The 16,281-nt window shown below is 45.4% G+C and overlaps 1 protein-coding gene across 1 annotated transcript in view; it reads right to left on the reverse strand.

Annotated features, from left to right (window-relative positions):
* HK2 (hexokinase 2) overlaps window positions 1–16,281 on the reverse strand; it is a 62,266-nt gene that overhangs the window by 36,430 nt on the left and 9,555 nt on the right. The window contains exon 2 of the mRNA XM_077766221.1: window positions 6,388–6,550. Within this exon, the coding sequence (XP_077622347.1) occupies window positions 6,388–6,550 (163 nt within the window). The remainder of the gene's footprint in view (window positions 1–6,387; window positions 6,551–16,281) is intronic.

Genomic DNA, 16,281 nt, shown 5'->3' on the forward strand with positions numbered 1-16,281 from the left:
GAAAACAATTCACAATTTAGGGAAGTGGGGAAGTATCAGATGATCAATACAGCAAAGCCTTCAACTCCCTCTGCCTTACAAGGCATCTTTATATCTACACAATCTTGCCTAACAAGAGGGTGATAAAGACATTACAAAGACATTTTATTTCTAAATTGGAACTTGCATCTGGAATATTCGTAGATTCTCGGGTGGGTTCTACTTGAGCTTCTTATTTTGATGGTACAAAGCCAACCCATATTTATGATGTATTTACAAAGATGTTAGTCCAATTTGCTCTAGAAACTTTTGATCAGCAACATGAGCTGATGTAAATTATGAATCTAATTGGCATGGAGTGAGGACAACCTTGGCTTAAATCTCTAAACCCAAACTCTTCACCTCTGCCATTCACTGTTTTGTGTGACCTTGGCAATCACCAGCCTTATTTTTAAACTGGAATGTCTCTCTGACAGAGTGTGCATGGAGAATAAAACTAATTATTTATGTAAATAGCCTAGCACAGACATTGTGAGTACTCATTAAATGGTATCAATTATTCCTGCGTTTACTCTAAAGATGGAACTGTCCTCTGAAAGCCACACCCCTGTGATGTACCCAGTAGGCCCCCGGACAGGACTGTGGTTAGGGCTGTACCACAGCATTCGCACAGCCATAGTTTAGGTTAGGGCTGCCTCCGGAGAGGTCAGGGATGGTGGGGTCCCTGGCAGATACAAATGAATGCTTTCTTTATTCAACTCTGTACTGCAGAAAACAAAAGAAGGAAGGGGAAGAGTACAGAAAGCAAATATTGGTGAGGATAAGGGAAAAGCAGAACTCTCACATTGTTGGTGGGAGTGTAAAATATAAAATGGAATGGGGTTCAACCACTTTTGGGAAGGTCTGGCAGTTTTTTAAAATAAAATATACACCAAACTTTATGACCCAGAAATCCCACTCCTAGTTTTTGACCTAAGAAAACGAAAGCGTGAGTCCACGAAGAGGCTCATGCAAAAATGTCCACAGCTGCTTTAGTTTTAATAGGCAAAAACTGGAAACAGCCCAGGTGTCCATCAGTATGCATGTCATATAGGATTCCGATCATACCATGAAATCAGCAACCAAAAGGAATGAAATACTGATTTACACAACATGGATAAAGCCGACATTATAATGGATAAATGAAGCCTTGCACAAAGAATAAATACCGCGTGGCTATATTTATGGAAAGCTGTACAAAAGGCCAAACTAATACACTGGAAAATTTTAAAGTGATTGCTTCTGGGAGTCAGGGTCAGGGATTGCCTGGGAAGGAACACGAAGGAACTTTCTGGGCTGATGTAACGTCCACTATCTCAGTGGAGGTTGTATTTTATATATACACTGTACTATAAGTGTCATGTATTTGTGAATTCATCAGATGATACTTACAATTTGTCGTTTCATTGTATGTAAAATTTTACATTAAAAAGAACAAATATTAAAATCTAGTTAATAATGTGCATATTGAAGTTTTAGGGTTGAAATAAATTGATTTCTGCAATTTGCTTTGCAAATGCGTCAAATGAAACAAGATGGACTGATGGGTTAGAAGGATGGAGTGTCGTAAAGCAAATCTACTAAAATACCAATGCAGAAGAATCTAGATTGTCAGTATATAGATGTCTGTTATACAAATCTTTCAACTTTTTATGGGGAGTAGGGAGGGAGAGGGGGAAGGAGGGGCAGAGGAAGAGGGAGAATTTTTTTATATATCCTGATTGACAGCCATGTGAATGAGATATTCTTGGTCCATCTATATATATTTCATTTTTATCTGTGCCAACTATATTTCTTTGCATTGCATGGTCCACACAGTCTGTGAAGTACAGATATTTTAGTATCGGTCCCCATGGGCTCACTGGCCACTGGCATTCCCTTCCTTCTCACACAGAATTCAACCCATGACTTGGAGGTTTGTTTTCCTTCAGTGTAATGGAAGCCTCTTTCATAAATGGATGGCCTGAAGCTTCCTGAAGTCTCTCCCACATTTCCTACCAGGACTCTCACTACCATTAGACAGCTGGGGCCCATATAAACAAGAGTTGGAACCTGGTCCTGGCTCCAAAATGCAGGGCGCCTGATGAGGATGAACCATCACAGCCACTCCCTCCAAAAGGAAGGACCTGGAAAGCTCAGTCGCCCTCTCTCAGTGAACTTTGTGCTGGCCATGCCTCTTACAGAGGTGGGTTGTGGCCACACAGAACCATGTTTACAGAACATAAGGTCACGCATCCAATTCCCCCTTAATTCATGGATCACCAACCCCGATGGTTCTTCTTTTTACAAGTGAGGAAACGGAGGATCAGAGCTTACACTCCTCTAACCTGCTCTAACCTGCTCTAAAGCACTGCTTGAATTCAACCCCATTTAATCTAGAATTCTATCCTCCCCTCTCATGACACACTGCCCTGAAACCACCTCTCATCCCCACCAAGAAGTAGTCAATTTTACAAATGCCAGTCTAGGACAAGACTGGGTGAGGAGCCTTTAAGGCAGCGGCTTTTGTACTGCAAGCTGGAAAAAACTCAGCAGCTCCTGACCAGCAGCTTTTCTTAAAGAATGGACAGCAATGTATCTGACTGCATCACACTTAACAACAGACACTGGCCCCTGAAACTTGTTCCAGTGGTACATAGATATTTATACATCTGTGTTTCTTAGTGTGAGCCTGTAGTCCAGAAAAGTTAGACAGCCACTGATTTAAAGATTAGGTCCTCCAAGATCAGAGACTTAGATTCCAGGTTTGATTACCCAGATTTCAAAAAATAATGCTGGAGAGGAAAAATCATGCTGAGGAAGGTCCTGAGTAAGGCCATCATGGAAAGCACATCACTGGAGCGAAGGTCCCTAGCTGTCTGTGGGAGAGACACATGACCACCAGTAGCAGTAACAGAACCCAGGCTGTGTCCTGGGGAGTAAGCAGACACAGCCTAAAGGCCCCATGGGCTGTGTGACCAATCTAGGGGAGAGGCGGAGATCCCCATATACAACTGATCCCATGGTCTCCCCTCTCAGCCCTTTACTGGGGTGCCAATAACAAAGCAGAAATTTCATTTTTGATAGGCTTTACTACTGAAGAAGTCAGCCCTCAATGGCACATTACGTAATTCAGAGCCACACTAAATAAACACAAAGCCTTGATGTTGACCAGTTTAAATTATACTCCCTCGTGTTCCTCTCCCCAATTTCATTTTCCTTTCTTGATTTCCAAAAGCAATCCCTATCATTCATCTTGTGTATATATTCCAGCTTACAGCGTAATAATTTCATGATGTGTGTGGGTCCATGAGCAATGCACAACATTGTTTGAGGGATTTTTTTTAAGTTACATCCAACCAAGAGGAGGTACATGTCCTTCCCCAATCTTTCACTCATTGTTTTTTAGATGTATCCATATTAATACACGCTCATTTGTGTAGCATGCCACAGAGTATTTCATCCACTGGGATATTCCATAAACTGTTTCCAACATGCTGTCATTATAAGCAACAATGTTATGAACATTCTTGAACATGCCTCCTTGGGTTCACATGGAAGTCTTTTCAAGTTACAATACAGTTGGAAGTACTATTACTGAGTTATCATATAAACAAATCTTCAACTTGACTAGTTATTGCCAATCTCATGTACCAGGAAAACTACTATTAATAGTTCAGTGTATGTCCTTGAGACTTTATATACCTATACACACACATATATATACGTGAGTTTACAGAGGATGAATATAGGTAAGTTTATCTCATGCTTTATAATGGGTTGCAAAGGACTATTTTCTGCATGAACTGACCAGCGCCCAACTGATGGACACTAAGGGGTTTTCCCCAATCACAGAATTTCAGAAAACTTTTTTGTGCATCAATAACTAGCACACTGGTTCTAGTGCACATGTAGGACAGATTAGGACTGCCAGATCCACCACTTAATTTTACAAAGGAGAAAAAGCCGAGTCCCGGAGAGCTAAGGTGAGGAGCTGGCCCAAGGACCCTGGCAAGCAAGAAATGAAGGAGCTGAGGCCTGGGGTTCCTACAGTCTGGTCTCCAGCACTCTTAGGGGGCACTCGCTCTGCTTAAGTGAATAAAACATTCCGATACACATTATTCCTTATACACATCATCTCCATTTACCCTGTAGAATTTGACATTCTCAAGAGGCACTCTGTGTATCACAAAAGTCATGGAAAAATCTCCCTGTTTCTGTGTGGAAAGGAGGTCAGGCCAAAAGTCTTGCCCCAGATCCTTCTGTCCCAGCAGGCTGCAGGAGTCGGCCTCTGATTCTCGTCCTCAGTCCAGGCACCTCACAGAGTGGCTAAGTGCACGCTTGCTGCTCCACCCTGGGACGCGGATGGGATTCCCAGGACTCCAGCCTGAGGTCAGGGAAGAAGACTCAAAGACCACATAGCACAGTAATCAGTGCAAAGTCTAAGAGGCAGAGGGAGGTGTCCAGGTCCCCAAGCTCAGGAAAGCAGTGAGAATTTTAAAAGCCAGTCTCATAGCTAGTCCTCCTCAGCAAATTTATTCAGCTGCTCATACTTAAGCCAGACATCCAGCCCTAACCACATTTCAAACAATTTCAGCTGCGCTTGTGTTCTCTGGTGCTGAGTGCACAGGCTCACGCGTGCACGCACACACACAATGGATTGGGTGCAGTCTTGATGCCTGACCTTTGGCATATATGAGTTTGAATCCTGACTCAGCCTCTCATTAGCTGTGTGACCTTCGGCAAGTTATTTGACCATCCAAGCTTCAAATTCCTCCTCTTAAAAAAAAAAAAAAAAAGGAGACAAAATGTGTACTTACCTTAGAGGAGTTTTGTCAAAAGCAAATGAGTTACTGCATGTAGGCGCTCAGAAAAGCTCTTAGCCCACAAAAATTTAGTAAATATTTGGGGTACTTGTCTCGTGGTGGTGTCTGAAATAAAACAATGTCCCTGGCCTTAAGGAGCTAGTAAATTTATCAGAATGTCAAATAAAACAATAGAAGCGGGTGTGGCTGCTAGTCAGAGGGAGTGGCAGGTACAGTGAACAGTGCCAATCTGGAGGGTATATGAGGGATACCCAAGAATTGGAGGAGGCCGCTCACCTCAGGGAACTCATGGAAGGACTCAGACATACTCAGAACAATCCTGAGCAAGGCCACACCCTTGGTGCTAGGTCCAGGCTGAGTCCCAAGGCAAACATACTTATTTCACAAGTCGTACGAAGGTACAAAGTCTTGTCAGACACACCAGGCCCTCAGAGGCTCTCGGGCAGGTTATCCTCGAGGGCCCACATGTGATGGAAAATCTGAAGGCATGTGGTGCATGGACAAGCCTCTCTTCCCTCGGGCTCTTGGGAATCCATGCTTGCGGATTCCTCCATTGTCCCTTGGGCTCTTTCTCCCAACCCTCTGCATGTGGGTAGTTATCCCACACTGCTCACCCCTCATGGCCCCCACAGGTACCTCCTCCCTAAAACGAACAGATACTGTGAGCATTAAGTGAAATGAGCTGCATGAATGTGCTGACACAACTTCGTCCCGTCCACTCTCTGAGGATATTGTCGCCCCTAGACAGCTCAGCCCGTCATCCCAGCATCACCTGAGTCCTCCACATCTGCCCAATACATCCCACCAGGGCCATGCCCTGTCTCTACCAGCCACCCGGTCACCCACTGCTGATGCTGCTCTGCCCACACCCCTCGAGAACCGGCTACCCCCCAGTGCTCACTGAAAAGAGACTCACGGTTTCGGGTGTGCACACAAGGCTTTCTGTGATCTAGCCCAACCGACCTTTCCAACTGCTACCTCCACCATCGCTCTTTACTCTGGTTTGGTTCAAGCACTTGCTAGGTGGTGCGTCGTGAAATCCAGGGTCTGAATCCAAATAAGGGGGTTAACAAAGCCTGGCGGGGTCATGTGCACACCTTGAGAGCCCTTAATACCTTAAGCTGCACTGTGGCTCTTCACATTGTCCCAAGTGTACGTGGACCTCAAGTATTCTTTTCTCACAAAGCTCAAGACAATCTGTACCGTACTGTTTCTCCAGCAAGGCTGAGGAATGTGCCACGTAAAGTGACTGCCCTGGCCCCTGGCTATGACTCCCTTAGAAGTGTTTGTCCTCCATCACCCTGAGGACAGGGTGTGCCGATCAGCCTGTCTCGGAACATGGACAGGAAATAAATGGTTGCCTGCTTGCCCCATTTTCCTGTCTACCCCACCTCACAGACTTCACTAAATTTCCTGTATGTTTAACCTACCCAGGGCTGGTTTCTGATGTGTAAAACCAAAGAATTGATACATCATTCTTTGGGACTCTGAGCCAGGCTACCCAAATCTCCCCTCAGCAATGGAGCACCCAGAGTCATCCTCCCCTCCCCTCCCAGGGCAGCACCTGTCCCATCTGGAGTAGACCTCACAAAGGTGGGCAGCATTTTCACTGAAGCAGTGGGGTGGGTGGTGGCTCCAAGCCCTTTCTCCATCTCCTTGCGGAACCGCTGAGAGATCTCCAGAAGGTTCTCATCAGAAAGACGCATGTGGTAGAGATACTGGTCGACCTGCAGAGGGGAAAACAAGAGTACAGACCTGTAGCTTAAATCAGTTATGGTACTGCCATCTGTGCGATGGAACATCACTCAGCCCTCCGAAAGAATAATGCCTGTTATGTGCAGAAAGTTATCATTAAAGACCATTTACTTGGAATCTATTTGACAAGACTGTCTTTTAAAAAAAAAAAAACTAAACTGAAAAATTAAATGAGAAAAATAGGTTTAACTTTATTTCTGGAAAGTGGTAAAGTTGAGGGGAAAGGCACACTGAGGAAGAGGGAGAGTTCTTTCCAGAAAGGCTGAGTTTAAGGGTCTGTGACAATATCCTGGGAGCTAGGGTTCATTACTGACCCTCCTTGCTCCCTACACACTTTGAGGCCAGTCATGGCAATCCTATTACCCCCACTCTAGCCCAAGCAACCAGCTTCTCTTGCCTCACTTACACAACATTCTGCCTTTACCTCTTCCGTCTATTTTCTACCACTAGCCAGACTCTAACCATTCCCCTGCTTAAACCTTCCAGTGCTTCCGATGAGAACCAAACCTGAAATTCTTCCAGGGCCCCACATGATCTAGCCTCTCACTACCTCCTAAGCTCACTGCGTGCCTCTGAACTCCTTGTGCAAACACTACCCTTGGTTCAGTCCTTCCCTGCCTCAGAACCTGTGCAGAGGGGCCCTCACAGCTCTCTGTTCCATCCCATTTCTTCAGCCCCCTCCAGACCTCTCTCCACCGAGGCCTCCCATCCTTCTAATGAAACAGTCAGGCCTCCCATTATTCCAAGAACTCAGACTTTTCCCTTCACCACACCATCCATAATATGTATTTCTTGGTGTCCAAACCATAAGCACCAAGGCCAAGAAGAACCATGTCTCTTTGTTTACCCCTGCATCCCTGGCACATGGCTGACACAGAATAGAGCCTCTACATAAATAGCAATGCAAGCTCTCCCGTCCTCAGAGGCAGAGAAAGCTCTCCCTACTTATGTCATTGATCTTGTTCCCAACACAAAGTTTATATGTACTTGATTTACTACTCAAAGAGGCATCTGGAGTGCTTCTCACAGTTTCCTTCTTGGAAGCTCCCATTTGCTTTGGCCATGGTAAATCCCAGTTTTCTCCTATCAGGAAAAGGAGACACACAAGTTTCCACAATAACCCTGTCCACAGCAGCAGTGCCCAGGACAGGCGACGCTGCTGGCCATGGAAGTGTAGGGACAGACAGAATCAGGGGACCTCGGGCCAGGCCCCAGCTGCCCCCTCAAGGGGTGACGGTTCCGGTCCTCTCAGCATTATCAGCACACTGAGAGACTTGGAGCAATCCTGCTATTCCGCCACTCTGAAATGTCAGAGTCCCCAAGGGCAAAGCTTGGCTGATGACCACTGCCCCTGTTATTCCTGTTATACCCGCCTGCCCCTGCCCTTGCTCAACTTTGACAAAGCAGCACACATTTTTATAATTAGAGTTCCCAGACGAATGTGCTCATTAGCATTATAGCCTATTATAGTTTCCAGCCTTTTTTGTCAGGCCTTCTAGAATTACTTTTTTAACTGAACTTTAAGCCTAAGATTTCCAGAGGAACAGCAAAACGTGCTTAATTCTTTGAGAAAAGAACTCAGTTTGTTCAACAGAGACAGCCCCCCCGCCCCCACGTCTTCTCTATTCCGCGCTGTATCCTAACTCCCTATGGGGTCTGGGGCACATCCTCTTCTTCGGGCCTCTTTCTGCCCTTGTAGAACAAAAGGATTGGCCCTTCTTGGAGCATTTCAAATATCCTGCTCAGGACTCATCTCTGCTCATTCTTCTAAAATCCCAAAAGGTGAAAAATAATAAATAAAATCCCAAAAGGTGAAAGACTGGAATGTGGAGTGAAATGCTGAAAACAGCCACCATCCAGGCGAAGAGAGTCACTGGAAACCTTGCTCCACAACTGCCATGTGGTTAAAACTACATTGAGACACGACCCTTGCCCACATAGGGTGGGCAAGAACAGGGTAGGAGAAAGGCAGTCGGCCACTTCTCCCCCTCCCCAGCCAACAGAGGAACTGGGGTTTCAAATTTGCAGAAATGAGGATTTCCCAGAACTTCAGCATTTATTGAATGAAATATCAGAGTCCCCAAGGCATTTATTGAAGAGCCGCCACAGACTATCCAAGACTATCAATCTAAATCAGGAAGAACCTAAATGCCATTCTGTTTGCTGACCTCAGGCTCCTAGAGCGTCACTTGCCATGAGCCCAGCGCCGGCCTCAGCCTCTCAGGGCTGTGTGGACACCAGCCTCCACCACTGATCTGGGTCTCCTATAATACTGGACAGCCAGAGTGCTCCTGAGAGACCTGGCCTCCCTCACAATGTTTGAGGCTCCCCAGGAGGTAAAAGGGTATAACTTTAGCCCTACACCATTCAAGTCCCCTCCCTATTGGTAGGAAGCAAATCTCTGGTGACCCTGGGGCCAGGGCAACTTTAATCACCCCAGAGGCCTCCTGCTCCAGATCCGGTGATGCCTGGCCTGGCCCAAAACACTGCACTGCCTCATGGCTGATAATGCTAATGTACATAACCCAGGACCCTCAGACCAGAGGCCAACACCGGGCCATGTCCAAGAGCAGCCTAAGTACTAACAGTAAACCCTTACGTGGCACAGACACTGTTCTCAAGGTTTTACATCCATGAATTCATTTAATCCTCACAGCAACCCTGTGAGGTAGGCAGTGTCATTACCTCTACCCTACCGATAAGGGGAAGGTGACATGCCCAGTCACAGAGACACAAAGGGCCAAGCTGAGACTGGACTGGGCAGCCCAGGTCGTCTGTGCCCTTGTCCACTGTGCTAGATGAATGTTCCTCTTCTGCTGGACGACAATGGAGTCTATACAGGCCGAATGGCACTGCAGTGCATTCGGGCTGGCCATGCCCACTAAAAAGGCCATCTTCTATTCCAGTCATTCCGTAATGCAGATACAAAGGTCAAACAGCAAAGAGCATGGCCCATGGGGCTGGTCTGGCAAATCGGAGGGCAGTAGAGGCAACAGACATGTCTCTGGACACTGTCATGAGTTTGCCACATGATAAAAGTTGGAACTCCCATATTACTACTTTCGCAAAAAGAGTAGAGTGCCAGAAGCTTCACTTCGGCCCACTTCTCTATCCCCCCGCCCCCACCCCACTGCCAGCACGGACGGCTCTGGGTGTTACAAAGGAAGCCAGCCAGGAAAGTAGAGCCTTTACTGCTTTAAGAGGCTGCATGGCCACTTCTTAGAGGGTGCGGTTATGTACACAAAAGAGCATAGGTGGACTGGCCACAGTTCTACAGCAGCCATTCGTCCTTTAACTTTGATGCTTCAGCTGTGACAGGCTGGTTGGAAATCTAGTTGATACTTCTCATTCTTAACCCTCAAAGACTAACAAGTAAACAGCCTTATTTCAAGTCATGTTGCCTTTCGCCCAAGAGTATAGTCATCTTTTAGTGTCCAGTAACAGATGAAAACAATGACGATGATTGTTACAGTAGCTAAACACATGCTGAGTATTTCTTACCTGCCAGACACCATCCTAGGACTTTACTGACTTAACTGCCATTGTCCTTTTATGAAACTTCTACACTCCTGTTTACAAGCCACTAGACAGTGAGGGGCAGAGTTATAAAACTGAGGTGCATCTGGCTCTAAAACCGGGCAATTGGGACCACCACCTTTACTTCACCTGTCCTGTGGTTTCTTGGATGACCCTGGCGCCTTGATTTCCTCTCCGACACATGAGACTAAAAGAAAGGATAAGGGACAACTCTGAAAAATGTAACAAAAGCACTTTGGCCCAAACTTCCCCTTCTTTACAGCATGATGATGTGGCCACCCTGAGTTTAGTAGGAAGGGATGTTTAATTGCCTAATATCACAGCTTCCTAAACTTTCTGCAGGGCCCACCCAGCCTTTGCTGGCACTGCTATGCTGGGTGAAGGGTAGCCACGGGAAGCGAGAGCCAGAAACAAGAAACAGCTTCCATACAAAGACCATTTTCCTAGATTGGGAAGGAAGTGAATGCAACTTTGCAGGATTCTGCCAACTTCTCCCCACAGTGAGGGAGCACCAGGCCCAGTCGTGGGACAAAGTCATTTAAGAGATATCAAATGGACACAGGACAGTAGGACCACAACTAAAAAAATGCCCTTAAAATGCCCTTGGAGCATCATGGGGCTTTTTTTGTCTAGTTGGTCAAGTTTGCCTCTCTCACCCCCACAACCATCAGGCCCAGGTTTGAATGCTTCCAAGCATGACAGGCTCAGTCCTCTAAGATGGTTAGCTGCTACTATTGGTTGGCTCTAGATATTAGAAAATGTTTCCTCAATCTAGGGGAAATCTACTTTCTGAGAACTTCCATCTAGTCTCCATTCTGCCACTTGGGATAAGAGTTCCCAAACTCGGCAGCACATCAGCATGACTGACATGAGGAGCTTTTTTAAAACATTAACAATTCCAAAGATCCACTCCAGACTGACCAAATTGATACCTTTAGAAGTTCAAACATCTTCCCCTCTCTTTGAGCTGGTACCCACCATGCCAATAATGTGATAATGGTGGGCTATATTCTGGTCAACACTGCCTAAGGACATTTTTACCATTTTTCTACCTGGTGTCTTTGGAAGTCAGTAGTTAATAAGACATTAGGCCAAGTGTGAAATAATCCTGTGTAGATCCTGGGTGCTGGGAACTGGAAAGATTAAACCCTGTATACTTGTTGGAAACATTCAGGTGGTTGGAAACTATCAAAGCAGAATCACTCAGGCCAACCCTCATTTCATAGTTAGAGATGGTCAAGTACAGGCTGTGGCATCAAAAAAATCAGTGTTCAAATCCTGGCTGTAGCATCTGTACAGGTGTGTAACACTGGATGAGTCACTCTCTGACTGAGACCCCATTTCCTCCCTATAAAACGGGATGAAGGACCCCACACAGCAGTCACTGGCATAAATGGCTTTATGATGAACCCACAGCTCTATCTAACCGTTCTCTTTTTCTGCTAAGACTCCCCACTGGCCAGTGGCACCCTCAGAGGATCAACGACACTTCTTAACTCTGCCTTGGTCACATTCACAGTTATCAAAACAAGAGGCTGTTTCCCCAAACTGTTCCTTCTTTTTCTGTGGTGGATGTGTGACCTATCACACTAGGCTGCTTCTCTTTAAAGCTCAATCAGGGAGAAAGAGGGGAAAGAGGGGGTTTTCCAAACTGGGGAAACAAAGGCAGGCTGAAAGTGAAGCCTGGCTGAGGTATTAGAAGGCCACCTTCCTGCCTGGAGGCAAGCATGTATATTAAAGAAAAAGTGATAGCAGTTTAAAACTTTTTTTAATGTTTATTTATTTTTGAGAGAGAGAGACAGAGCACGGGCTGGGGAGGGGCCGAGAGAATCTGCAGCAGGCTCCAGGCTCTGAGCTATAAGCACTGAGACCAACACAGGGCTTGAACCCATGAACCGCAAGATCATGATCTGAGCTGAAGTCAGATGCTTAACTAACTGAGCCACCCGGGCGCCCAATTGCAGTTTTAAATGGGATCTCTTTAGCAATCTGGAGACTAGAACTTCTTCATTGGGCAATTCTGGTCAGTTTTTTCCGCTCACACACCAGTCCCTGTTTCCTCTAGAGGATTGTGAGTAGAAGCAGGAGAAGTTCTAAAGAGAAATTAACACATTCTTTATGAAATGAGATAACACCCTAAATGAGAAGCCTGTCTCCTTCAGTGTCCACATTTTCCTCCAGACTAGCACCAAAAGGAAGGGAAATTATGTCACAGCAATGATGCAGAGAATGGAAAGAGCAGGTCACCCTCACAGAGGATCCACCAAGAACTGTGCAGTGTCCTGGGTGGAGCAGACACAGCCCCGGTCAGGTATGGGGAAGCCCTGAATGGAAAAGCCTGGAGCAAAAAAGGGATGTCGGAAAAACTGAGGCCAGAGGGCAGACTTGACCAAGGTCATACATCTGAGACTACAATCTGGATCACCCAGACACCTTCTTCTGTTGTCAAAAACAATATAAATGACAATCCTGCTGCTGGTCTACAAGGGTCCCTGTCATCCTGCGGGCCAATTCCAATTGAATGGCTGGTGGCCACTGCCTAAATCCTAAAGCCACCCTGTCTTATCCCAGTGGGAAAACAGTCCTGACCAAACTATTTAGATCCAGAAGACAACAATATTCTAATTTTGACAGTTGATGACATAAAGTATTACAAATCCTACCTTGAATACCTTAAGAGGTTTCAAAGGGAAGTATGGAAGAAACCTTAAATTTCAACATCTGTATCTATAAGATTTGTATCATTCAACCCCAGAACTCTGGCCGTTGCTTCAACCCCAGCTTCTCCCACTGTATAGCCTATATTGAAAGCCAATTATATGCAAAGCACTACAGTGTACAGGAACATGATTTTAAAAGAAATCAATTCTTGGGGCACCTGGGTGGCTCAGTCGGTTAAGTGTCCAACTTCGGCTCAGGTCATGATCTCATGGTTCATGAGTTAGAGCCCCATGTCAGGCTCTGTGCTGACAGCTCTGAGCCTGGAGCCTGCTTTGAATTCTGTGTCTTCCTCTCTCTCTGCTCCTCCCCAGCCCATGAATTCTATCTCTCTCTCTTTCACAAAAGTAAAATAAACATTAAAAAATAATTAAAAGAAATCAATTCTGGAAATGGATAGTAATGACGGTTGTACAAAAATATGAATGTACTTAATGCCATTGAATTGTACGTTATATATACACATATATAAATATACACATATATACGTGTGTGTGTATACATAAACAAAAATAATTTTTTAAAGAACTCAAGATTCCTGTTCTCTAGGACTTTATAAGAGAGCACAGAACTCAAATCCTATCATAGACCCAATGAATGTCTCTGAAACAAATAGAGGGACAGATCCCAATAGATAACAAAGGGAGCACAATGCAAGGCAGCCTCAGAAGTGTCACAGTTGTAAGTGGCCTGTGAGACTGGCATGCAGGGGAGACTGTTCTGGGCAAAGAACATTTATATCCAGGATACATGTCAGTGGATAGATGTTGACCTGGAAAGTAAGGATATTGTGTGAAAAGGCTCAGAAGGTATGGGCCAAGATATTGGAAACATTATGAATCCTAGGACCAGAAAGCTATTCACCTCATTGTGAGTATTACATTAACTCCCTACTACAATGTCTTTACATTAGTATGATTTAAACCTACCACTTTTAGTCATCGGATAATGGGAAGGAAGGATCATGAAGGTCACCCCACTGTGTAAAGTTGCTGTGTTGTTTACCGACCAGTTACGTTTCTATAGTGTTTGGTGCCAGGAGAAAGTCTGGCTGCCCAGAGTCACTGCTTCCTCCTACAGGCCAGTGAAATTAAAACAACCGCCTCAAGGACAGCTATCCTTTTTGCCTAGACTGCCAGGAAGCTCAGAGCTCTGCTCTCCACTCCAGTGAACTATCCCTAGTCTATGCTTCTTGGTAGACACCCTTGCCTATCCTTTTTACTGAAAGCTGAACTAGATCACCTAATCCTTTTAGTAAGTGGAAAAAATAAATAATAATGATCAAGCAAATCTCATCAGCTATCTCTATAGGACACATCCTCTTCAACAAAAGTGAATTCAGATGAACAAATTGGACAAGAAAGTGACTCCACCAACATGTAAGCATCAGGACCACCTGGAAGCCATGCTGGACATTCCTCCCCCAGGCTCCAGGAGGTACTAGATGAACAGCAGTTGATTGCTATTCTTTAGCCTCTTCCAGACCCCAAGCAGACCAACTGACTGAATTTCAACTTTCCTAGCACTCATGTTCTTGTCCCAAAGATATAATCAGGTCATTGATACAGATATTAAGCAAAGGCTCCAAGGCTCCAATTTAGCTTCCTCAAAAGAAATTTCAGTAAGGCCGCACCTTCTTGAAGGGCTCTGACTGGTCTCATCTGCTTTCATTCATATGGTTGAAACAGGGCTGGGGGTGCAGGAAAAGGGATACTATACAGCAATTAAGAACTACCACCTACCCACTGGGTGTTATATGTAGGCGACAAATTTCACTAAATTCTATTCCTGAAATCATTATCACACTTTATGTTAACTAACTTGGATTAAAAAAAAAAAAAAAAACCACCACCTACCAGCGCATATAGCAACATACATAGATGAATCTCATAATACAATGTTGGGCGAAAGAGGGGCGCCTGGGTGGTTCAGTCAGTTAAGCGTCCAACTTCAGCTCAAGTCATGATCTCTCAGTTTGTGGGTTCAGGCCCACATCAGGCTCTGTGATGACAGCTCAGAGCCTGGAGCCTGCTTCGGATTGTGCCTCCCTCTCTCTGCTCCTGCCCTGCTCTATCTCTTGCTTTCTCTCTCTCTCTCTCTCTCTCTTGCTTTCTCTCTCTCTCTCTCTTNAGTTAAGCGTCCAACTTCAGCTCAAGTCATGATCTCTCAGTTTGTGGGTTCAGGCCCACATCAGGCTCTGTGCTGACAGCTCAGAGCCTGGAGCCTGCTTCGGATTGTGCCTCCCTCTCTCTGCTCCTGCCCTGCTCTATCTCTTGCTTTCTCTCTCTCTCTCTCTCTCTCTTGCTTTCTCTCTCTCTCTCTCTTGCTTTCTCTCTCTCTCTCTCTCTTGCTTTCTCTCTCTCTCTCTCAAAAATAAATAAGCATTTTTTAAAAATTTGTAATAAAAAATAAATAAATAAATAAAGTTGGGTGAAAGAAGCCAGACACTAAAAGGGATATACATTGTGAGTCCATTTATATGAAGTACAGAAACAGATCTACCTTGACAAAAGGTGGGACAGTGATTACACCTACTACTGGTGATGATCTGTTACTGTATCTGGGTGGTGGTTACCTAGTGTCTTCAGTTTCCTGTGTATATTATACTTCAATTTTAAAATACAAGAGGAAAAAAGGGCAAGGCCCTGACCAGGCCCTGGTCTACCCACTACTCATGGTCAGAGGGCCCAGGAAGATCAAATAAGTCTTTAAGAGATCAAACCAGAAGGGAAAGCCATAATCTAAATGCAGCCACAAACAGCAGTTCCAGCAACTCTACACGCTGACACAGGCTTGCAACTTAGTTTCAAAAGAATTTATTTTTGCATTATTCCTTTGCCAGTGTTACCTCAAATCTTTGACAAGGAAGCCAAGGCTTGGAGAAGCTTTCCCAAACCGCAGACCAAGTCCCTGGAAGGCCCTACAATATCCGGTGGTCAGCTGAGTGCCCTAACCTAGGGCACAGGTGTGCCCATCCTGGGAAAGCCAGGTAACTACTGTCAGTGACCTCATTAATAATAATGCCTTCACAGACTTCTCCTGGGAGGACCAAGGCTGTGCAAAGAGCAGCAAGTTTATCCTGTAATGTTGCCAACCCAAGGCCAGATGTTTCTGATAAAAAGAAAAAAAGGAAAAGAAAAAAAGGTAAACTAAGGAGGCAAAGACACAGCAGATCCTGGACTCTTGAAGGCTCCTTCCTCTGAAAGGCAGCGAATCAAAAGTAACAGATCTGCCAAAACACTTTCTTCAGGATGGGACAAGGCAGAACCTCGCTGGGGCCACCATGCCACCTCAGGGAGATTCCAGCTGACGCACCAGGCACTCACACGCCTGGGGCACCAGGCTAAGTGTAAAGCTGACCTAGAGGCTTATAGGCCACTCCTCCAGGATCCTGTTGCACCCCTGTGAGTCACAGGGGTTCCTGTTCTTCCAGTTCTTGCCTCAGCTG

Source organism: Crocuta crocuta, unplaced genomic scaffold, assembly GCF_008692635.1.
Source record: "Crocuta crocuta isolate KB4526 unplaced genomic scaffold, BGI_CrCroc_1.0 scaffold113, whole genome shotgun sequence".
In the NCBI taxonomy this organism is placed as follows: domain Eukaryota; kingdom Metazoa; phylum Chordata; class Mammalia; order Carnivora; family Hyaenidae; genus Crocuta; species Crocuta crocuta.